Genomic DNA, 20,545 nt, shown 5'->3' on the forward strand with positions numbered 1-20,545 from the left:
CCTGGAATGTGGTGGAGGCAGGTTGACCTGAGGCATTCCAGAGGAACATTGGATAATTGTTTGAATGGAAATAATGTGCAGGGATGTGGGGAGAAAGCAGCACGGGGTAAGTGTTGCTTGTTTGAAGAGCAGGTGCAGGCATGATGGACTCACTGGTCTTCTTTGGCGCTATAGCAATTCTGTGAGATTGCCCCGAGGTTAAATGCTTGGCAGCTGCCTCTGGGTAGTTCCTGATGTGAGTCAGAGGGAAATGGAGTCGAAGCTGTGATTCTGGGTGTCAGTCTCTCTTGCTTAGTCTGTGTTTCCAGGATTTACCCAACAAAAGTTCAAACACTTGCCCCTGGAGCAGGCTCGGGTTTTGTAATGACGTCTTGACAGTGTGGGGCTGGAAAAGCACAAAAGCACTTCATCAGGTTTCCTGCTTACACCCAAAACGTTCATTCTCTTGCTCCTCGGACGCTGCCTGACTTGCTGTGCTTTTCCAGCCCCACACTCTCGACTCTTATCTCCAGCATCTGCAGGCCTCGCATTCTCCTTTTGTAATGAGGTGGTTAAGGGGCAGTTGTGGTTTCACCAGGCTCTGATCTCATTCCCTTGGGTAGTCGTCAGTTGGTGGCTATTCCTGTGGTCGGCCTGTCTTGCTGCTCAGTAATTGGAGATAGCACTGACAGCAGGAGGAGGCCATTCAGCCCTTTGTGCCTGCCCCACCATTCAGTGGGATCATCGCTGATAACCATGGGGACAGTGAGGATGTGGGTTTAGAAAGATAAAAAACATAAGAAAAAGAGTAGACCATTCAGCCCATCAACCCTGTTCCTCCATTTATTACAGTCATGGCTGCTGAAACACTTCAAAGCCTTTCACAGACCTCACCTCTAAAACCCATTATGCCATTGGTCATCTATCCACCTTTAGACTCAAACTCTGCACCTTGACTGCCCCCAGTGGGGGAGAATTCCACAGATTCACCACCCTCTGAGTCAAATAAAATCTCCTCATCCCTGATCTAAATAGCATCCCGTTTATTTTTACGTAGTGTCCCCTGGTTCTAGACTCCTCAGACAAGTGAAACAATTCTACCCAGTGTCAAGGTTGGGCTAACCCTATACCTAACACAAGCCCCAACACAACTCTAATCCAATGCATCTCCGTGGTCTATCCCTTTAAGTATTCTGCATGTTTCAATGAGGTCATCTCTCATTCTTTGAAACTCTGGTGAGTACAGGCCCAGTTTCCCCACGCTCTCGCAACAGCACATTCCCACCATCCTTGGTATGGTGAATCTTTGTAGCACTTCTTCTGTGGTTCCTGAAATAAGGAAACCAAACGTCACACAGTACTCCAGCTCCTATAAAATTGGAGCAAGTCTTCAATATTTCTGTTCTCAAATCCTCTTACAATCCAGTCACCTTCCTAATAACTTGCTGCAGCTGCATGTTAGCCATCACATATAAACCCACACACACTCACACACAGACACACACACACACTCACACTCATAGACACACACAAACACACACACACATAAACCCACACACACTCACACACAGACACACACACACACTCACACTCATAGACACACACAAACACACACACACATAAACCCACACACACTCACGCACAGACACACACACATTCACACACAGACACACACACACACTCACACTCATAGACACACACAAACACACACACACATAAACCCACACACACTCACGCACAGACACACACACATTCACACACAGACACACACACACACTCACACTCACAGACACACACACACATAAACCCACACACACTCACACTCACAGACACACACACACTCACACACACACAAATAAACCCACACACACGCTCACGCACAGACACACACACACTCACACACACACACACATAAGCCCACACACGCTCACGCACAGACACACACACACATAAACTCACGCACAGACACACACACACTCACACACACACACACACATAAACCCACACACACTCACACACAGACACACACACACTCACACACATAAACCCACACACACTCACGCACAGACACACACACACTCACCCACACACACATAAACCCACACACACTCACGCACAGACACACACACACTCACACACACACACATAAACCCACACACACTCACGCACAGACACACACACACACATAAACCCACACACACTCACGCACAGACACACACACACTCACACACACACACTCACGCACAGACACACACACACTCACACACACACACATGAACCCACACACACTCACACTCACAGACACACACACACTCACACACACACATAAACCCACACACACACTCACGCACAGACACACATACACACTCACGCTCACACACATAAACCCACACACAGACACACACACACTCACACACACACATAAACCCACACACACTCACACTCACAGACACACACACACTCACACACACACACATAAACCCACACACACATAAACCCACACACACTCACGCACAGACACACACACACTCACACACAGACACACATACACTCACAATCACAGACACACACACACTCACGCACATAAACCCACACACACTCACGCACAGACACACACACACACACATAAACCCACACACACTCACACACAGACACACACACACACACTCACACTCACACACATAAACCTACACACACTCATGCACAGACACACACACACTCACACACAGACACACACACACTCACAGACACACACACACTCACACACATAAACCCACACACAGACACACACACACTCACGCACATATACCCACACACACTCACGCACAGACACACACACACACTCAGACACACACACACTCACACATAAACCCACACACACTCATGCACAGACACACACACACACACACTCACACATATAAACCCACACTCAGACACTCACACATAAACCCACACACACTCACACACAGACACACACACTCACACACATAAACTCACACACAGACACACACACACTCACACACACATAAACCCACACACACTCACACATAAACCCATACACACTCACACACAGACACACACACACACTCACACATAAACCCACACACACACACAGACACACACACACACTCACACACATAAACCCACACACAGACACACACACTCACACATAAACCCACACACACTCACACACAGACACACACACACTCACACACATAAACTCACACACATAAACCCACACACACACGCACACACACAGACACACACACAGACACACACATAGATGCACACACAGACACACAACTCACTCATGCACACAGACACATGCGCACGCACACACTCACACACACATAAACCCACACACACACAGACGCACACACAGACACATGCGCACGCACACACTCACACACACATAAACCCACACACACACAGACGCACACACAGATACATGCGCACGCACACACTCACACACACATAAACCCACACACACACAGACGCACACACAGACACATGCGCACGCACACACTCACACACACATAAACCCACACACACACAGACGCACACACAGACACATGCGCACGCACACACTCACACACACATAAACCCACACACACACAGACGCACACACAGATACATGCGCACGCACACACTCACACACACATAAACCCACACACACACATAAATAGACCAACACAAACACATGCACACGAACACACTCACACACACATAAACCCACACACACACAGACGCACACACAGACACATGCGCACGCACACACTCACACACACATAAACCCACACACACTCACGCACACAGACACATGCACACACACACATAAATAGACCAACACAGACACACACACACACAAAGACACACACACACATACACAGACACACACACGGACACACACGGACACACACACACACCTCAGACCCAGGGCACAGTAACAGATAGGTCACTGAAGCTTTTGGGTAATATGGTTCTGTCCTTTCTGAGATCAGTCATATCTTGGGGGTTGGGTTTGGCGGGAGGGGCGGGGCTGGGAGCACAGGGGTCTTGTTGTATGTCTCACCATCAGAGGCATGCTCCCAGACCAAGTCATTGTATTTCTGTTGAATGTAGTTAGTGTTTTCCAACCAAGGCTTCCTACCTGATAATATTCTGCCAATTTCTTCAGTGTTGGGAAACATTGGGAAGTGCCCATTGACATAAATATCATTTTATCAAATTGAAATATAGCTAACCTGTTTCCTTGAGGCAATCTTTGGGCTTGTCTTCTACTGGACAACAACCTACCTTACTTATCTCTTTGTGTGATCTTTACCCCAAAGTGTTGGCAAGGATTGTTATTGTGTACAGTCTGTCCGGCCATGCCTTAACATGTGTCCTTAAGAACTGAATGAACTCTACTGGTCACTTGGGTCAGGGTTGATCTTCTCTTCTTAGGATTGAGCTGCATTGTTTCTGGACCCCTACTTCACTAACTATCTGAATGGCCTTCTCTAAGTCTTCTTTGGACTGTAATAAATCTGACAAAGACTCATTAGTAATGTATTCAACTATTTGGTCTGTTAAGAATTCTGCCTTTAAGTCACCACGGTTGAACAAATCACTAATCTGTTGCAACCTTGAATGAAATAATGTATGCATTCCCGAAATCTTGCTGGTTATGAGATTAAAAACAGTTGTGGAGGCTTTTAAAATCTCCGCGAATATGTCTGTTGCTGCTTTTACACAGGACATCACCTGTCATGCTAAGTGTATGCTTAAGTAGATCTGCGTGTGGAGGTTCAAACTTAGTGTTCAGTTTAGAAGCTATTCTATGCCTTATGAATTGTTTTCTCCAGGATGTCCAATCCTGTTCTGTATACCCCATCACTAAATTAAATCTGTACATATTCTTGTGTTGGATACAGGAAATAGTAATTTGAAATATATTTAATAAACTGTTCATTTCTATATTTATGAAACAGGTTTGTACCTTATTGTTCAAGTGATGTATGGAGTGGAATTGCATCAAAAACCCGCCAAGGTATATTTTTTGAGATGTTATAAGGAGAAACAAATAAAACTGTTTCTGTGCATTAATGTGGGTATTTCCTTTCCAGTTAATTATGCGTTTATGGGCTCATTGATTGTCAGGGAGGTGATTAAAGATTTAGTTCCAAGAGGTGTTAAATTGGCGAAAGTGGTCATGCTCGCTGGAACCAGGTAAGTGAGTTTCACTCTTATCAATTGTCCAAGCTGCACTGTGTTTTACAGAGGGATTTCATTTACTAACTGCAGGTACTGTTGTTTATTTCACTTTAGAATAAATGACTGAATTCATCAATTGTCATCACTGCTGTTAAATGTGATGATGAGAGGGTGACTATTTAAATATTAATGTCTTCTACTTACAATTTTATTTTGTCATCCTGAGATTCTCAATAGGACTGAACCATCTGTTCAAACTTCACTGAAACAGACTTGGCTTCCTCATAGTGCTGACAGCTGGGTTTTGTTCTTTTACAAAAAAAACATTTTTAGGACAGGGACATGTTACCAATACATTGTCACCAGAGTCAGTGAATTCCATCCTGGCGGGGTTATTACGCTGCAGCCATTGCTGCTCACCATGTTGTACAATGGGTCTTCACCATGGCTCAGTGTGTCATGGAAACAAGCTGGACTCGGCACCATGTGTCCTTAGAGAGATCTTCAAACCTGTTCTGTCTACAATGGGCGAGGAAACACAGCTAGCAGTCGAACTAATAGCAATTCAGGGTCTAAAACAAGCTGCAGTTTATTACATCAGTGTTGCATTAATAAGGTTGAGCATGTTCCTAAAGTAGAGACCAACGATACCAGGGTCTTGAGAGGGACGGAGCTAAGATGTTCAATCTTTTCTCACTCAAACACAAAATGGAAATAGACTGAGAAAATTAATACACTCTGCAGCATTACCCTCCAGCAGCATTAACTCCAGCTGCATTAACCTCCAGCAGCATTAACCTCCAGCAGCATTAACCTCCAGCAGCAATAACCCCCAACAGCATTAATCTCCAGCTGCATTAACCTCCAGCAGCATTAACCTCCAGCAGCATTACCCTCCAGCAGCATTAACCTCCAGCAGCATTAATCTCCAGCAGCAATAACCCCCAACAGCATTAATCTCCAGCTGCATTAACCTCCAGCAGCATTACCCTCCAGCAGCATTAATCTCCAGCAGCAATAACCCCCAACAGCATTAATCTCCAGCTGCATTAACCTCCAGCAGCATTAACCTCCAGCAGCATTACCCTCCAGCAGCATTAATCTCCAGCAGCATTAACCCCCAACAGCATTAACCTCCAGCAGCATTACCCTCCAGCAGCATTAACCTCCAGCAGCAATAACCCCCAACAGCATTAATCTCCAGCAGCATTAACCTCCAGCAGCATTACCCTCCAGCAGCATTAACCTCCAGCAGCATTACCCTCCAGCAGCATTAATCTCCAGCAGCAATAACCCCCAACAGCATTAATCTCCAGCTGCATTAACCTCCAGCAGCATTAACCTCCAGCAGCATTAACCTGCAGCAGCATGAACACCCAACAGCATTAACCTCCAGCAGCATTAACCTCCAGCAGCATTAACCTCCAGCAGCATTAACACCCAACAGCATTAACCTCCAGCAGCATTAACCTCCAGCAACATTAACCTCCAGCAGCATTAACCTCCAGCAGCAATAACCCCCAACAGCATTAACCTCCAGCAGCATTAACCTCCAGCAACATTAACCTCCAGCAACATTAACCTCCAGCAGTATTAACCTCCAGCAGCATTAACACCCAACAGCATTAACCTCCAGCAGCATTAACACCCAACAGCATTAACCTCCAGCAGCATTAACCTCCAGCAGTATTAACCTCCAGCAGCATTAACCCCCAACAGCATTAACCTCCAGCAGCAATAACACCCAACAGCATTAACCTCCAGCAGCATTAACCTCCAGCAGCAATAACACCCAACAGCATTACCCTCCAGCAGCATTAACCTCCAGCAGCATTAACCTCCAGCAGCATTAACCTCCAGCAACATTAACCTCCAGCAACATTAACCTCCAGCAGTATTAACCTCCAACAGCATTAACCTCCAGCAGCATTAACCTCCAGCAGCAATAACACCCAACAGCATTACCCTCCAGCAGCATTAACCTCCAGCAGCATTAACCTCCAGCAACATTAACCTCCAGCAACATTAACCTCCAGCAGTATTAACCTCCAGCAGCATTAGCCCCCAACAGCATTAACCTCCAGCAGCATTAACCCCCAGCAGCATTAAACCCCAGCAGCATTAACCCCCAGCAGCATTAAACCCCAGCAGTATTAATGTCCAGCAGCATTGAACTCCAGCAACAATAACTGCCCTCAGCATTAAGTTCCAGCAGAATTAAACTCCAGTAGCATTACCCTCCAGCAGCATTAACCCCCAGTAGCATTACCCTCCAGCAGCATTAACCCCCAGCAGCATTACCCTCCAGCAGCATTAACCTCTAGTAGCATTAAACTACAGAAGCATTAACCTCGAGTAACATTAATGTCCAGCAGTATTAATGTCCAGCAACATTAACCTGCAGCAGCATTAACCTCCACAGCATTAATGTCCAGCAGGATTAACCCCCAGCAGTATTAACTTGTGGTAGCATTACCGTCCAGCAGGTTTTAGCATGGCCAATTCACCTGACCCTGCACATCTTTGGACTGTGGGAGGAAACCGGAGCACCCGGAGGAAACCCACGCAGACACAGGGAGAACGTGCAAACTCCACACAGACAGTCACCCGAGGGTGGAAATCGAGCCCAGGACCCTGGCGCCGTGAGGCAGCAGTGCTAACCACTGAGCCACCGTGCTACCCCAGCTGCTAAATATCACTGGCTTCCAATCCCTTGTAGGGTCAGCACTTACTTTATCTATTATAAAGAGCGTCCGGCATCTCCATATCTCCCCCATTGTCCAGCCAGAAATGGAAATATTCAACAAAACGTTACCAATTTAATTCCTGACCCTCTCCTAGCCATTCTGAGGTGTTCAAAATAATAAATTAGAAAATTCCCTTAAAACATTCTCCTAAAAATAAACAGATTCTGCATTAAATCAATTCATCTTGCAGAAGATTTTAACTTAATTCTTGATTAATTCCTAATTAATTATCCATTATAATTAGGGATATAAGTTGTGTAAGATCTGGCATATGGGACCCAAATTAACTAAAAATAGACAGTCAACTATTCCAAAGTAATTCCAGGATAATTTATTAAGAAGCAGAAATGTGGCTCTAATAGACCAGATAAATATCCTGGGCAAGGATACAGTGTGGGCCAGTGGGCTCACTGATACCAGACAGTGAGCTCAGGGGTTGACACAAAGTGTGCCTAATCTCAGTAATCTATGAGGCAGCATCCTGCTCCCCGGCTGACTGATCGCTGACTCAACCTCTGTCTTCCTGGTCTGTCCACCTCTCAAAGAATGGATCACTCTGACAAGCAGTGTCCCCTGTAAGGAGAGAACTATCCCCTGTCACTGAGCCTCTTCCTGGGGACCTGGTGAGTCCATCCGATAGACACAAGACAGGGATCTACCCATCAGAATGGTCAGCCCCCATTTTACCCGGCTCCCAGCTCAAGCTTAATTTACAGTTTGCTAGCCTGTGGCATAGTGGCAGTGTCCCTGCCTCTGAGACAGGAGGTCTAGGTTAAAGACCCATCAGCTCAAGAGGTGTATCATAACATCCCTGAGCAAGTTAATTAGAAAATATCTACAGTTTATCACGAACAATTGCTGGTTCTTACCCCTGATTTATAAACCGTCATACTTACAAATGAGATCCTACACAAGGGTGCATTAATTGTAAAGATTTGATGTATGAACAGTTCCTCAGACTCCGATTGGCTATTTTATACTGGCCTGCATACTTACAAACAGACTCAAGAACTGAATGTGTTCACTGCTCAGGGACTGCCTGCACTTGTCAAGATAACGGGATGTACAAAACGATCCCAGAACCTTGGAATGTCAGCACGCAAAGGTTACCGGTGACCGAGACAATTCCAGGGAATCTCCATAGATTCTCTGAAGATGTGGCCTCATACTGTGCGGATCAAATTCTCATTCTCACTTTTATACCTATTCGCAAAAGGCTCATTTAATTAAGGCAGATTTCTTACAACTGATACAGAGGAGATAATGGTGTTGTGGTAATGTCACTAGGTTTATAATCCAGAGGTTCAGGATAATTGTCTCCAGGTATGGATTGATATCACACCACGCACAGTTAAATGGCATTAAAATTCAAGGAATAAACCATGGCTCATAGATTACCGAAAACTAATCTCAGTAATGGTGACCATGGAATCATTGCTGATTGTCATAAAAACCCATCTGGCTTACAAATGTACTTCAGGGAAGGAAATCTGCCGTCCTTACCTGATCTGGCCCAGACCCACAATAATGTCGCTGACTCTTAACTACCCTCTGAAATGACTGAGCAAGCCACTCTGTTTAGGTATGGGCATCAAATACCCTCTATCCCCTGAAAGAACAAAATAAAAATAAGTACAATTAAAAGGGAAGGATAGTCACACCTCAGGTACAAGAAGGAGGTAGATGGGTTACAATCAGGGGACGGAAAGGGAACCGACAGGCAGTGCAGGGACCCCCTGTGGCTGTTCTCCTCAACAACGAGTACACTGTTTTGGATACTGTGGGGGGAGACAACTTACCCAGGGGTAAGCAATGGGGCACAGGTCTCTGGCACAGAGTCTGTCCGTGTTGCTCAAACGGGAAGGGGGGAGATGAGCAGAGTATTACTCATTGGGGACTCCATAGTTAGGGGGACAGATAGGAGGTTCTGTGGGAATGAGAGAGACTCATGGTTAGCGTATTGCCTCCCAGATGCCAGGGTTCATTTTGTCTTGGATCGTGTTTTCAGGATCCTTAAGGGGGAGGGGGAGCAGCCCCAAGTCATAGTCCAAATAGGTAACAACGACATAGGTAGGAAAAGGGATGGGGATTTAAGGCAGAAATTCAGGGAGCTAGGGTGGAAGCTTAGAGCTAGAACAAACAGAGTTGTTATCTCTGGTTTGTTGCCCGTGCCACGTGCTAGTGAAACGAGGAATAGAGAGAGAGAGGAGTTGAACAAGTGGCTACAGGGATGGTGCTGGAGGGAAGGATTTGGGTTGCTCAATAATTGGAGCTCATTCTGGGTTAGGTGGGACCTCTACGAATGGGACAGTCTTCACCTGAACCAGACAGGTACCAATATCCTGGGAGGGGGGAAATATGCTAATGCTCTTCGGGAGGGTTTAAACTAATTCAGCAGGGGGATGGGAACCGAAATTGTGGTTCCAGTGTCCAGGTGGTTGAGAGCAGTGAGGTCAGAGATAGGGTTTCAAGGTTGCAAGAGTTCACCAGCAAGCAGGAAGGTGGTTTGAAGTGTGTCTACTTCAACACCAGGAGCATCCAGAATAAGGTGGGTGAACTTGCAGCATGGGTTGGTACCTGGGACTTTGATGTTGTGGCCATTTCAGAGACATGGATAGAGCAGGGACAGGAATGGTTGTTGCAGGTTCTGGGATCTAGATGTTCCAATAAGAACAGGGAAGGTGGTAAAAGAGGGGAAGGTGTGGCATTGTTGGTCAAGGACAGTATTACGGTGTCAGAAAGGACATTTGAAGTCTTATCTACTGAGTTAGTATGGGCTGAATTTAGAAACAGGAAAGGAGAGGTCACCCTGTTGGGAGTTTTCTATAGGCCTCCAAATACTTCCAGAGATGTAGAGGAAAGGATAGCAAAGATATATCTGGATAGGAGCGAGAGTAATAGGATAATTGTTATGGGGTTTTTAACTTTCCAAATATTGACTGGAAATGCTCTAGTTTGAGGACTTTAGATGGGTCAGTTTTTTGTCCAATTTGTGCAGGAGGGCTTCCTGACGCAGTATGTAGACAGGCCAACAAGGGACAAGACCACATTGGATTTGGAACTGGGTAATGAACCAGGCCAGGTGTTAGATTTGGAGGTAGGTGAGCACTTTGGTGATAGTGACCACACTTCAGTTATGTTTACTTTAGTGATTGAAAGGGATAGGTATATACTGCAGGGCAAGAGTTATAGCTGAGGGAAAGGCAATTATGATGTGATTAGGCAAGATTTAGGATGTATAGGATGGGGAAGGAAACTGCAGGAGATGGGCACAATTGAAATTTGAAGCTTATTCAAGGAACAGCTACTGCGTGTCCTTGATAATTATGTCCCTGTCAGGCAGGGAGGAAGTGGTAGAGCGAGGGAGCCGTGGCTTTCTAAGGAAGTTGAATCTCTTGTCAATAGGAAGAAGAAGGCTTATGTTAGGACGAGACGTGTTGGCTCAGTAAGGGCGCTTGAGAGTTACATGTCAGCCAGGAAAGACCTAAAGAGAGAGCTAAGAAGAGACAGGAAGGGACATGAGAAGTCATTGGCAGATAGGATCAAGGAAAACCTTAAAGCTTTCTATAGATGTGTCAGGAATAAACAATGACGAGAGTAAGATTATGGCCAATCAAGGACAGTAGTGGAAAGTTGTGCGTGGAGTCAGAGGAGATAAGGGAATTGCTAAATGAATATTTTTTGTCAGTATTCACACTGGAAAAAGACAATGTTGTTGAGGAGAATACCGAGATACAGGCGACTAAACTAGATGGGATTGAGGTTCACAAGGAGGAGGTGTTAGCAATTCTGGAAAGTGTGAAAATAGATAAACCCCCTAGGATGGATGGGATTTATTTTAGGATTCTCTGGGAAGCCAGGGAGGAGATTGCAGAGCCTTTGGCTTTGATCTTTATGTTGACATTGTCTACAGGAGTAGTGCCAGAAGAGTGGGGGATAGCAAATGTGGTTCCCCTGTTCAAGAAGGGGAGTCTGGACAATCCTGGTAATTATAGGCCAGTGAGCCTTACTTTGGCTGTGGGTAAGGTGTTGGAAAGGGTTATAAGAGATAGGATTTATAATCATCTACAGAGGAATAAGTTGATAAGGGATAGTCAGCATGGTTTGTGAAGGGTAGGTCATGCCTCACAAACCTTACTGAGTTCTTTGAGAAGGTGACCACCCAGATGGATGAGGGCATGGCGGTTGATGTGGTGTATATGGATTTCAGTAAGGTGTTTGACAAGGTTCCCTACGGTAGGCTATTGCAGAAAATACAGAGGCATGGGATTGAGGGTTATTTAGCAGTTTGTCAGAAAATGGCTAGCTGAAAGAAGACAGAGGTGGTGGTTGATGGGAAATATTCATCCTGGAATTGAGTTGCTAGTGGTGCATCGCAAGGATCTGTTTTGGGGCCACTGCTGTTTGTCATTTTTATAAATGACCTGGATCAGAGCTTAGAAGGATGGGTTAGTGAATTTGGGGATGACATGAAGGTCGGTGGAGTTGTGGACAGTGCAGAAGGATGTTGCAGGTTACAGAGGGACATAGATAAGCTGCAGAGCTGGGCCGAGAGGTGGCAAATGGAGTTTAATGCAGAAAACTGTGAGGAGATTCACTTTGGAAGGATCAGCAAGAATAAAACGTACTGGGCTTATGGTAAGATTTTTGGTAGTGTGCATGAGCAGAGGGATCTCAGTGTCCATGTACATAGATCCCTGAAATGTTGCCACCCAGGTTGATAGGGTTGTTAAGAAGGCATATGGTGTGTTGGCATTTATTGGTCAGAGGATTGAGTTTCAGAGCCACAGGGTCATGCTTCAGCTGTACAAAGCTCTGGTGCGGCCGCAGTTGGAGTATTGTGTACAGTTCTGGTCACCGCATTACAGGAAGGATGTGGAAACTGTGGAAAGGGTGCAGAGGGAATTTACCAGGATGTTGCCTGATATGGAGGGAAGGTCTTACGAGGAAAGGCTGAGGGATTTGAGGTTGTTTTTGTTAGAGAGGAGATTGAGAATTGACAATTGAGACATCTAAGATAATCAGAGGGTTAGGTAGGGTGGACAGTGAGAGCTTTTTTGCTCGGATGGTGATGGCTAGCACGAGGGGACATAGCTTTAAACTGAGGGGTGATAGATATAGGACAGATGTCAGAGGTAGTTTCTTTACTCAGAGAGTAGTAGGGGTGTGGAACGCCCTGCCTGCAACAGTAGTAGACTCACCAAGTTTAAGGGCATTTAAATGGTCATTGAATAAACATATGGATGATAATGGAATAGTGTAGGATAGATGGGCTTCAGATTGGTTCCACAGGTCAGCACAACATCGGGGGCCGAAGGGTCTGTACTGCGCTGTTATGTTCTATGTTCTATGTAGAAGGTTTATTTTTATAAAAGATGATGAACCCAATCATTTTGAAATCTTTTAAATGCCTGGTCCATATAAAATTAGATAAGATTGTGATGGTCAGCTGAGTAGTTTAGCCCAAACAGATGTGATTATATTGGAGACAACGTGATTTCTGAAGAAGGTTAGTTTTTCACAACACGTGGGTGAGTGCAATGTGAATATGTTAATGGCGGAGTGGTAAAGGATTAGGATGAGGCTCCAAACTCCCAGTCAATGCTACTATCTCCAATTCATCATGAGAATAACTGACTTTCTGTTTCCCCTCCCCCTGTAGAGAATGTCTTCTCTGTAGTTTCTCCAGAGTTAAAACTGGGGCTGATGATGCCCCACCACATTGCAGGGTAACATCCGGGCCCTGGTTTGTTATACTGGGCTACATTCCCCGTTATATCCCAGAGCCCAGAGGGCTATGTTCGTATTCACTATGAGACATTGCCCCCTGTATCTCTCCATTAAATCCCCTCGGACATTCCTGTTCAATCATCTGAACAATGTTATTGGAAAAACATAATCAAGCCACAATAGAAATCTATGCATTTTATCCACAAAGAAGAAAAAATGTAGAAGCATTAGCAGCTTGACCAGAGCGGGGTGGTGGGGGGGTGGTGGGGGGGCGGATGCTGGGGAGTTTGGTCAGAGACCTCAGCACAGTTATAGGTGGGGGTCAGGTTTGAGGGATGGGGAAGTGGGGTGAGGGGGCAGGTTATGAAGAGTGGGGGGTGTGCAGTGATCGCACCTGAAGGGGGTAACAACTCCTCCTCCTTTCCTACCATACCTTCAGGTTGTGCACTGCTGCTTCCCTCCCCTGGTCACATGTTTCCATGCAGCTTGGCTGGAATACAATCCTCCACCCAGTCCACCAAACGGCAAGAGAGGATCCCAATGGGTCGAAGAGGTAATCTGACTGCTTAGCTCCTCCCCATGCCCTACCTGGAGTGGGGGCTCCTCCCCATGCCCTACCTGGAGTGGGGGCTCCTCCCCATGCCCTACCTGGAGTGGGGGCCCCTCCCCATGCCCTACCTGGAGTGGGGGCTCCTCCCCATGCCCTACCTGGAGTGGGGGCCCCTCCCCATGCCCTACCTAGAGTGGGGGCCCCTCCCCATGCCCTACCTGGAGTGGGGGCCCCTCCCCATGCCCTACCTGGAGTGGGGGCTCCTCCCCATGCCCTACCCGGAGTGGGGGCCCCTCCCCATGCCCTACCTGGAGTGGGGCCCCTCCCCATGCCCTAGCCAGAGTGGGGGCCCCTCCCCATGCCCTACCTGGAGTGGGGGCCCCTCCCCATGCCCTACCTGGAGTGGGGGCCCCTCCCCATGCCCTACCCGGAGTGGGGGCCCCTCCCCATGCCCTACCTGGAGTGGGGGCCCTCCTCATGCCCTACCCGGAGTGGGGAGGGAGTTGGGATGGTGGGTCGTGTTGGGCTGACCCACTCACTGTATTTCATATATCCTGCCCATCTTCAAGTTCACCGTCAGGGTGGGGGCAGGGGTACAAAAGGCAACACCACCCCCATCTGCTAAATTCAGTCTTAACTTTACTCCTTCAATTGAGAAACATGTCAATGAACAGTCACTCTCTTCCCTCTGACATTAGGTTTCCTTTCCAATGTCTCCCATTGCAAAATAAAACTGAGAACCTCTTCATTTCCAGATTCAGGATTCACTACTGCATCTTCTTTTCCCAGGCCATTCCAATTTGTAATTTCTCCGTTTTCCTTTGTTGGAAGGGGAACATATTCCCTCCATTTCTTACAGTGGATTTGCCAGAAATCTGGTTGTTTTCCCTTGCTCTTTCCAAGAGACTATCCAAGGTACCACTGTGGACCTGGAATAAGTCAGTTGTTCTTTATTTTCTCAGTGTGAAAGGGATTGTGAGCCCAACCAATTCCCAAACCATCCCACTCAACTATCCCTTTTAAACATAACTGTCATCTCAGCTGACCCACAAAATTATTGGCATTACCTTGTGGCTTTCTAATGCCATGGAAGTTGAGCTGTAAGTTTGGATTGTAAATGGTGTGAAGCTTAAAGCTGGAGGTTTTGTGGGCAATGGCTCAGAGCTCCATGTTTGAGTCCCTCTCTGAGAGCTGATCACCACACAAGGTGAATTCACTGCGTAGCCTGAGATGTTGTCTTTCAACTTTCAGGGCCTTATGGTACACCTTTGGCAGGTGGTAAGAGCAGGAGAATTTCCAGCCCGTCAAGAGCCGTGTGATGGGGGTCTCCATGACAACAGCTTCCCCGTGTTAAAGGGCTCCATGCGCTGTGAGTGTCAAAGTGACCTCCTGACATTCAGAAACCTAAAGGGGATGCTTTCCCGTCTCAGAGCCAGCCCAGGGTTGGTTGGGGAGTTGGGGGGTGGGGGTGGGGTGGGGGGTGGGGGAGATTGCAGTTTGGGAGCACTGAGCAAAGGAAACTGATTGGAGAAGATAACGTTGGATCATGTGATTCTAGTTTCCTCACATCAGACCTTCAGGAAATGGATCATCGAGTATTTTAATGGAATTAATATTTACAACAAGAATAAAAATGCATTAAAAAGTTTTTGAGCTAACAAATGAAATTTGTAAGAAATGTCTGTGAATGTTCTTCACAATTTTGCAACTTTCAAGAATATAATCTAAATACAGTCAATAATCTATATGTATAGACCCATATGAGGTATATAATCTATATGTTATATATCAATGAGTGTATAATCTGTACATAACGTAGCTTCACGAGGTATGCAATCTTTAAGAAACATATCCACATGAGGTACATATTCTATATGTGTAATATCTATGTGAGGGATATAATCTATATGTAACATATCTCCATGAGGTATCTGTTTGAGAAGTGTTGTATCTCCATGAGGTGTATGATCTGCTTGCAGTGCTGGTGGAACCGGAGTGTTGCTGAACATCGAGCGAGTGGCCAATCTCCTGGCCCAGTTGGGAGCCGATGTCCAGGTCCGTGGCTTGGTGGATTCTGGGTGGTTCCTGGACAATAAACAACCACGACAGACCGAATGCTCAGGTGAAACCACCTGCAGTCCAAACCATGTCATTAAAAAAGGACTCAGGTAAACTACGAAATGACAAATATACTCTTTATCTTCCAAAAGCCTCTGAACCTTCAGGAGATGGGAGGAGAGGTGAAGATTGTTCTGGGTGTAACAGAATGTTGACTCACTCTGATGTGTTATCTTTAAACATTAATGCAATTTACCGAATGTCTATAGCTTCATAAAGAATGAGAAACAAAGAACAAAGAACAGATAATTACAGCACACGAACAGGCCCTTCGGCCCTCCAAGCCTGCGCTGATCCAGATCCTCTATCTAAACCTGTCGCCTATTTTCTAAGAATCTGTATCCCTCTGCTCTCTGCCCATTCATGTATCTGTCTAGATACATCTTAAATGATGCCATTGTGCCCGTCCCTACCACCTCTGCTGGCAACGCGTTCCAGGCCCCCACCACCCTCTGTGTAAAGAATCTCCCACACGTATCTCCCTTAAACTGTTCCCCTCTCACCTTGACCTCATGACCCCTAGTAATTGATCCTCCACTCTGGGAAAAGATTCTTGCTATCCATCCTGTCTATACCTCTCATGATTTTATAGACCTCAATCAGGTCCCCCCCACCCCCCCTCACCTCCGTCTTTCTAATGAAAATAATCCTAATCTACTTAACCTCTCTTCATAGCCAGCACCCTCTATACCAGGCAATGTCCCGGTGAACCACCTCTGCACCCTCCCCAAAGCATCCACATCCTTTTGGTAATGTGGTGACCAGAACTGTACGCAGTATTCCAAATGGGGCTGAACCAAAGTCCCATACAACTGTAACATGACCTGCCAACTCTTGTACTCAATACCCCGTCCGATGAAGGAAAGCGTGCCGTATGCCTTCTTGACCACTCTATCGAACTGCATTACCACCTTCAGGGAACAATGGACCTGAACACCCAGACCACTCTGTACATCAATTTTCCCCAGGGGTTTTCCATTTACCGTATAGTTCGCTCTTGAATTGGATCTTCCAAAATACATCGCCTCACATTTCCCCAGATTGAACTCCATCTGCCGTTTCTCTGCCCATCTCTCCAATCTATCTATATTCTGCTGTATTCTCTGACAGTGCCCTTCACTATCTGCTACTCCACCCATCTTAGTGTCATCTGCAAACTAGCTAATCAGACCACCTATACCTTCCTCCAGATCATTTATGTAGATCACAAACAGCAGTGGTCCCAGCACGGACTCCTGTGTCACAGGTCTTCAGTTAGAGAAATAGTGTGATTTTGTTATTCACTGGGAAGGAGCTGAGTGCTGATCCTGTTTCACTGGAAAGGCTCTGGCTCCTTATCAGAAGCTGTGTTGATTCCTCCTGGTCTCAGCGACATTGGTGAAATGGAGAAAGTAACTGTTAGCAAGATCCCACAAGAAGTGTCAAGGACATGGTGAAAGAGCAAGGCAGAAGGATGGAGCTAGCCAGGGGACAGAGGGAGGGGGAGGGGGAGGGGAAGAGAGAGAGGGGGGGAGGGGGAGGGAGGGAGGGGAGGAGGAGGGAGAGAGACGGAGGGGGAAGGGGAGGGAGAGGGAGGGGGAGGGAGGGAGGGGAGGAGGAGGGAGAGAGACAGAGGGGGAAGGGGAGGGAGAGGGAGGGGGAGGGAGGGGGAGAGAGAGGGAGGGGGAGAGAGAGGGGGAGAGAGAGAGAGGGGAGAAGAGAGAGGGAGGGGAAGGGGAGGGAGGGGGAGAGAGAGAGAGAGGGAGGGGGAGAGAGAGAGGGAGGGGGAGGGGGAAGGGGAGAGATGGGGGAGAGGGAGGGGTAGGGGTAGGGAGGGGGGAGAGAGAGAGAGAGGGAGGGGAGGGAGGAAGGGGGAGAGAGAGAGAGAGGGAGGGGAGGAAGGGGGAGGGGGAGGAAGTGGGAGGGAGGGGGAGGAAGTGGGCGGGAGGGGGAGGGAGGGGAAGGAAGGGGGTAGAAGGTTGCTCCATATAAATACTGACAGCCTTCCTAAAAGAGTGCTCCCACAAAATCCTACAGTGTGGAAACAGGCCCAACACATCCACATTGACCCTCCGAACAGTAACCCACCCAGGCCCATTTCCCTAACAAATGCTCCTAAGCTACATATTCCAACAGTACAGGCAATTTCCCATGGCCAATTCACCCTAACCTGCACACCTTTGGACAGTGGGAGGAAACCCACGCAGAAACAGGGAGATTGTGCAAACTCCACACAGACAGTCACCAGGGGCTCAAATCGAACCTAAGTCCCTGGCACTGTGAAGTAACAGTGCTAATCACCATGCTTCTACAAATGGTTCAAATACTGATAATAGAGACTTTTTCCCAGGGTGGAAATGTCTCTCATGAGGGGTTATGACTTTAAGGTGATTGGGAGAAAATTTAAAGGAGATGTCAGAGGTTGGTTCTTCACACAGAGAGTGGTGGGTGTGTGGAATGCACTGCCAGCGGTGGGAGTAGAGTCAGAGACTTTCGGGACATTTAGTGACTCTTGGATAGGCACATGGATGATAGTACAATGAAAGGTATATACATTGGTCTGATCTTAGAGTAGGATAAAGGAATAGCACAACATCAAGGGCCGAAGGGTCTGTACTGTACTGTACTGTTTTATGTTCAATGTTCTACCGAGTGGTTCCACTTTAAACACAATGGATTTGTGCAGCCGTTTCTGTTTTATGTCCATCTCCCATATGACAGGCTGTAGGCAACACACCTTCCCCATGCTACACATGCACCCACTGCCATCCTGGCACCAACCTGGCACAGGCATATACCTGGGCTTATACAAACTGTTGGGTTCTCTCCCTGCTGAGAACCATCCTCATGTATGCAGTGTGCACCAAACAGGTCACACTCAGGTTCCTTCAGCTTAAACCAACAAGATTTTAAAGGACAGCTTTCAGAATTTTTGCTGATTTTTCTATTAACGAGTATCATATTCTCACAGCCTCAATCCCAACAGCCCCTATCCCATCAGTCCCAATCCCATCAGCCCCAATCCCATCAGTTACCAATCCCATCAGCCCCTATCCCATCAGCCCCTATCCTATCAGCCCCAGTCCCATCAGTCCCAATCCCATCAGCCCCAATCTCATCAGCCCCTATCCCATCAGTCCCAATTCCATCAGCCCCAATCCCATCAGTCCCAATCCCATCAGTTCCAATCCCATCAGTCCCAATCCCATCAGCCCCAATCCCATCAGCCCCAATCCCATCAGCCCCTATCTCATCAGCTCCAATCCCATCAGCCCCAATCCCATCAGCCCCAATCCCATCAGCCCCTTTCCCATCAGCCCCTGTCCCATCAGCCCCAATCCCATCAGTCCCAGTCCCATCAGCCCCAATCCCATCAGCCCCAATCCCATCAGCCCCTGTCCCATCAGCCCCAATCCCATCAGCCCCAATCCCATCAGCCCTAATCCCATCAGCCCCTTCCCCATCAGCCCCAATCCCATCAGTCCCAGTCCCATCAGCCCCAATCCCATCAGTCCCAATCCCATCAGTCCAAATCCCATCAGTCCCAGTCCCATCAGCCCCAATCCCATCAGTCCCAATCCCATCAGCCCCAATCCCATCAGCCCCAATCCCATCAGCCCCTTTCCCATCAGCCCCTGTCCCATCAGCCCCAATCCCATCAGTCCCAGCCCCATCAGCCCCAATCCCATCAGTCCCAATCCCATCAGTCCCAATCCCATCAGTCCCAGTCCCATCAGTCCCAATCCCATCAGTCCCAATCCCATCAGCCCCTATCCCATCAGTCCCAATCCCATCAGCCCCAGTCCCATCAGTCCCAATCCCATCAGTTCCAATCCCATCAGCCCCAATCCCATCAGCCCCAATCCCATCAGTCCCAATCCCATCAGCCCCAATCTCATCAGCCATTATCCCATCAGTCCCAATCCCATCAGCCCCAATCCCATCAGTCCCAATCCCATCAGTTCCAATCCCATCAGTCCCAATCCCATCAGCCCCATCCCATCAGCCCCAATCCCATCAGCCCCAATCCCATCAGGCCCTATCTCATCAGCCCCAAACCCATCAGTCCCAATCCCATCAGCCCCAATCCCATCAGCCCCTTTCCCATCAGCTCCTATGCAATCAGCCCCAATCCCATCAGTCCCAGTCCCATCAGCCCCAATCCCATCAGCCCCAATCCCATCAGCCCCTATCTCATCAGCTCCAATCCCATCAGTCCCAATCCCATCAGCCCCTTTCCCATCAG

The 20,545-nt window shown here is 47.4% G+C and overlaps 1 protein-coding gene across 1 annotated transcript in view; it reads left to right on the forward strand.

Moving 5' to 3' along the window:
• Nucleotides 1-20,545, forward strand: part of notum2 (notum pectinacetylesterase 2) — a 53,827-nt gene that overhangs the window by 12,874 nt on the left and 20,408 nt on the right. Inside the window, exons 5-7 of the mRNA XM_087998079.1 lie at nt 4,953-5,011; nt 5,088-5,190; nt 16,182-16,370. Coding sequence (XP_087854205.1) covers nt 4,953-5,011; nt 5,088-5,190; nt 16,182-16,370 — 351 coding nt within the window. The remainder of the gene's footprint in view (nt 1-4,952; nt 5,012-5,087; nt 5,191-16,181; nt 16,371-20,545) is intronic.

The sequence above is a fragment of the Chiloscyllium plagiosum genome, unplaced genomic scaffold (assembly GCF_037043375.1).
Source record: "Chiloscyllium plagiosum isolate Xiang-an unplaced genomic scaffold, Cpla_swu_hap1 HiC_scaffold_20, whole genome shotgun sequence".
NCBI lineage: Eukaryota > Metazoa > Chordata > Chondrichthyes > Orectolobiformes > Hemiscylliidae > Chiloscyllium > Chiloscyllium plagiosum.